General features: G+C 44.5%; 1 protein-coding gene across 1 annotated transcript; it reads left to right on the forward strand.

Annotated features, from left to right (window-relative positions):
• The first annotated feature begins 522 nt into the window (after positions 1 to 522).
• On the forward strand, positions 523 to 4241 carry LOC109785145 (putative HVA22-like protein g). The gene is made up of 4 exons (XM_020343754.4): positions 523 to 742; positions 843 to 1023; positions 3558 to 3678; positions 3791 to 4241. The coding sequence occupies exons 1-4, from the start codon at positions 691 to 693 to the stop codon at positions 4013 to 4015; spliced, it is 579 nt and encodes a 192-aa protein (XP_020199343.1). The 5' UTR covers positions 523 to 690; the 3' UTR covers positions 4016 to 4241.
• Positions 4242 to 4750: the final 509 nt, after the last annotated feature.

A 4750-nucleotide genomic window follows, 5' to 3' on the forward strand; every position in this document is an offset into this window, starting at 1 on the left:
AATCTTATGATCCCTTTAAGCCTGGGTGGCATTCCATAGGATGATCACACGGGTACCCGGGATCTCCTAGGACAACACTGGATTCCTCAGGTGCCCACAACCAATCCACCCAGATGTGTATTAAAATAGCCACCTTAAGTTTCCCTTAGTTAAATTACTCTCGCAACTTTCATGATCCTCACAAACCAATCCCCCACTACTAGGAAAAAGCTTATACACAGGCGCTTACTAGTAGCGCGGGTTTATACCCCTCGCTACTGCTACTTACTAGTAGCACGGGTTTTTACCCCTCGCTACTATTAAGTTGATAGTAGTAGCGCGGGTTTTTAACCCTCGTTACTACTAAGCGGTCTCTACTGTGCTCCCCGGGACATGCCATAGTAGTAGCAAGTGTTATAAACCTGCGCTACTACTTTGTGAATAGCTGTAGCGCAGGTCAGATGTCCATGCTACTAGTATATTCCCACACCACCCATCCCCGATCCACCCCACCAACCGTCCCACTCCACCCACCACTGTTTGTCTCAAAACAAGAAAAAACACCCAACACCCAACCCTCGATCCAGATCCCCTCCACCGCCGGCCTCCCTTCCACCTCCTCTCTTCTCCCAACCCACTTGCCGCCGGTGAGTACTAGCACATAGAGGGACAGGAGCCTCCTCCCTCTCCTCCCCCGCCCCGCCGATCGTAATGGCCGCCACGCACCACCGCCCCCTCCACGCCCTCCTCGGCGGCGGCGCAGGTACGCACTCACGCACCCTCGCCAACACCTCCTCTGCTCTCTCCGATTCCGTCGATCTACGAGACTCACTACTGACCCTGCCCCGCCGCTGCTTGCCCAGTCGCCGACCTGCTCCTCTGGAGGCGGAGGAACACCTCCGCGGCAGCCGTTGCGGGCGCCACGCTCTTCTGGTTCCTCTTCGAGCGCGCCGTGTACAGCCTCGCGTCGGTCCTCTCCAACGCCGTCCTCCTCCTCGTCGACATCCTCTTCTTCTGGGCCAAGTCCGCCTCGCTGCTCAACAGGTCCGTCCCTGCGTTTACTCCCCACTTTGCTCTGCCTGGCGGCCGGCCTGCCCTGCTACTCCAGTCCAGAGTAGGAGCAGCTCTCGTTCGAGATCTGATCCAGAACTAAACTGCTCCCCTGTCTTGCTATGGTCGTACGCTCTGTGTCTACTGACGAGTATCGAATACAGATTAGGACCAAAATCGGAGTAGGTTCAGTGACGCAAATGTTGTATCACTTTGTCCAAACTAAAGTCATCCAGTCGGTTTGCTACAATTTATATTACTATACTTCGGAAGTGTTGTAGAATTTGGGCCTGAGCACTTTGGAGTTTGGCTGTAGTTTGAGATTAATCTTTGGGAGATGTTAGAGTCTGTAGTTTTTCAAAGCAAAGACTAAGGCCTAGTTTGGCAACACAGTTTTAAGAAAACTGTAGTAATTCGACAAGCAATTGCGTTTGGCAAAAGACTGTAGTTTTTCTCTGTTTTGGGAAAACAGCCTATGTGTTTGGCAAGTGCTATTTTACCATAGTTTTGACTCATTGCACCAATCTCAGCTACAATCAATTAGATGATCTATGTGTAGAAACACCCGCCCAATGCTGTGTACGAGTGTGCTTCAACCACGAATTGATCTACTCCACGAGCGAGCTTCGTTCGAGTCATGTGTAATGGGTAGACAATGACCAGATATGAGGGTACAAGATTGCTAGAAAAGTAACACGTGCCCAGCCGCCGCCGCCGGCAGCCATAGAAGGACTAATTGCCTAACTGAAACACTAATAATCAGAAGATAGATTGAACTTCGTTTAACGGATATACAACATATTGAATTATTTTCTATTTGGTCTAATTGATATAATCATGTCTAATAGAGTTCACAATCTTTACTTTGAAAATCTGTAGCTAGACGTTAGAACTGTTGACATGCAAATAATTAACTAACTGCATGTCATACTTGAATTACAGGTTTTTTGTTTTCGTCACTCCTTTGTTATATGGAATAAGACTTCATGCTTAGCATTATTTATTATAACACATTCATATAAGATTTTCTTGCCACTGTAAGTAGGAAGTTAATTTTTTTGGTCTGTTTTTTTCTGCGGGGATTTTGGTCTGTTTTCTAATGGTATATATGATCTTTCAGTCACAGCACCAGTATTTTAGAACTAAAGCTCCCCCCTAATTAAAATGCATAAACGTGTTTTCTTTCATGATGTTTCAGTCACTGTCTTCGAAACACTAGAAAATATCTGTCGACAAACTTCTTCATGGAACTAATATTTTTATGCTAATGACAAATTGGATTTATAATCTTTAACCTCAAATCTTTATATGATTTTAGTTACTACCATATCTGCTCTTGCAGGTCTACTAGAGTATCCACTTCTGAAGATATTGAATTGATTCATCACTCCATGTTTTTCTGGGTCGTTTAATTATCACCCTGTTGCCACAAAACCATGGCATTCTAGAAAATGTAAGTATAGTAGATTGCTCACAAGGAGATGAGAGAATTCAAGTGCCACTTTTAGAGATGTATTATGAGATTGATCCACTGCATCATTTCGTCATACAAATTTGTTTGTTCTTATATGTGCCTTCGGACTAGCTATTTCCATATCAGGTTTTAGGAATTTATGAGGAGTTCTGTAATTTGGAGTTCTCCTAACTTTGAACACTGCATTGGGCGCTAATTAAGTGTACAACACAGAGGCTAATGCTCATAAAAAAAATCCTACATGAACTTATTTCCTTGAGTAACCGGATCTGTGCATGTCTTACAAAGATATATCTAGGTGCAATGATATTCACAACTTAGCAGCCTTTGCACAAGTAAAGTTTCAGAAGATAGTTCACTCATATGAGCTTACAATTTTTCCTACAAAGCATGGCATTTCTAATCACATTCAAACCAAACTAGAATTTTATATTTATATATCACAAGTGGGAACGGGTAATCTGGAGTTAATATATTGTATCATTTCATAAATTTTTATTATTCTCAAAGTTTAATTCCTAGCCTGTGCAGCAGCATGGGTTGCTGACTAGTATACTGTAATTATGATGTGTAGGTCTCTTAGCATGTACTGCATCAAGGGGTTAAGCACAGTAGTTTTGGGTTTCTACAGTTCCAAGGGGATTCAGAGTTCCACCTCTGAGTATTTGGATCTTATCTAACCATGCTCTGAGATTTAGATGTGTTGGGGAATGGGGATTGCTAGTTCCTGCTGGGTAATCAGAATAATGTTTGGGTTTTCCTCAAGGATGTCAGACACTATTTATAGTATGTTAAATGCAGACAATGCTGTTGATTTATGAGAATTATTTATTTACCTAGTGGATCCCCAATTGTATATTTGCCCCTATCAATGCAAATGCTGAGCCATGTTCCACTTTTACTGCTCTACATTATATTTTCACTGCCTGAAGGGGTTAGTATGCTCCTTGTCTTTTTCACTGATTGTCTTTTTATCGACATGCACCGCATTATATTTTCGTGTCATTCTTCTGAAGAATCTGAAGTTTCTGAACCTCTGTTGGTAATGCTGCAGGGTTCTGGTGGCGATGCCGACGGTCGTCGAGAGGTTCGTGGACTGGACGGTGTCGTGGCTGCCGATGTACGAAGAGGCGAAGCTGCTGCTCGTCATCTACCTCTGGCACCCCAGCACACGGGTAAGCAGTCGATCAGGCACCCCGAGCCTGAGAGATGATCAACATTTCAGATAGACTTGATTCGGTATGTGGCCAATTCTGAATCTGAATCTTAATGGTGTTCGGATTTCAGGGTGCGGGGCACGTGTACGATGGCTTCCTCCATCCGCTGGTGGCGTGGCACGAGGCCGACATCGACCGGGGCCTGCTTGAGCTGAGGGCGAGGGCGAAGGACGTGACGGCGTCACAACTCAAGGCGGCGGCTGTCATCGGTCAAGTGTGGCTCGGCGAGGCTGCCCGCTGTGTTTCGTCGCAGCTGCAGGCCGCGAGATCAGGCCGGGAAGGTGCCACGCATTGACGAGTGAGCCAATTTTTGGATCGGACCATGACAACGTGTCTCAGTCTCTGACGTCTAGAAGTAGTTTTAAAGTTTTGAATTTGCATGGCAAGAACCACTTACGTAGGTAGCTGACACGCACAACATTGTGTTTACACTCTTACTTATGTAAAAGATATGAATTATACACAAGTTGCCTCTACAATGAGGAACTGTGATAGTAAGATACGGCAATTGTGTGATAGAATGGAATTGATTCATTTTTTTTTTAATTTCTAATAAGTTAGTAGCGTGGGAAAAAACTGCTCGCTAACTGCTCGCTGATAGACACAGCTACTACTAATTCGTTAGTAGTAGCGCGAGTATGAAATATCAGTAGCGTGGGTGGCACACGCTATTAGTAGCGCGGGTTTAACCCACGCTACTACTAACTATTAGCTGTAGCGCGATACTAGGAGCGCGGGTACCCGCGCTGCTATTAGTCATTTACTCACACTGCTAGTAGCCTTTTTTCTAGTAGTGCCCGTCTACGAGCATGGCTAAGCAATAAGTAACAAAGCGTATATCCCCGGGGTGATCAAAGGTAATAGGTTCCTACCTCATCAACTACATAGCAATACCCACATATTCCCAATCTTACTCATGCAATCTTTGAGGGTGAAACTAATGCATAAAAACTGGGTATGAAAAATATGATCAAAGTGTGAACTTGCCTTGTATTGTTGATAGTTCGCACTCATAATGCCTAATAGTTCT

Source organism: Aegilops tauschii, chromosome 2 (genome assembly GCF_002575655.3).
Source record: "Aegilops tauschii subsp. strangulata cultivar AL8/78 chromosome 2, Aet v6.0, whole genome shotgun sequence".
NCBI lineage: Eukaryota > Viridiplantae > Streptophyta > Magnoliopsida > Poales > Poaceae > Aegilops > Aegilops tauschii.

What these genes read in the sequence shown, in the direction of transcription:
- LOC109785145 (XM_020343754.4), top strand. Translation starts at nt 691, where the DNA reads ATGGCCGCCACGCACCACCGCCCCCTCCACGCCCTCCTCGGCGGCGGC. An exon ending in TCCGCCTCGCTGCTCAACAG is followed by an intron (nt 1,024 to 3,557) that starts GTCCGTCCCTGC and finishes GTAATGCTGCAG; the next exon opens with GGTTCTGGTGGCGATGCCGA. An exon ending in TCTGGCACCCCAGCACACGG is followed by an intron (nt 3,679 to 3,790) that starts GTAAGCAGTCGA and finishes TTCGGATTTCAG; the next exon opens with GGTGCGGGGCACGTGTACGA.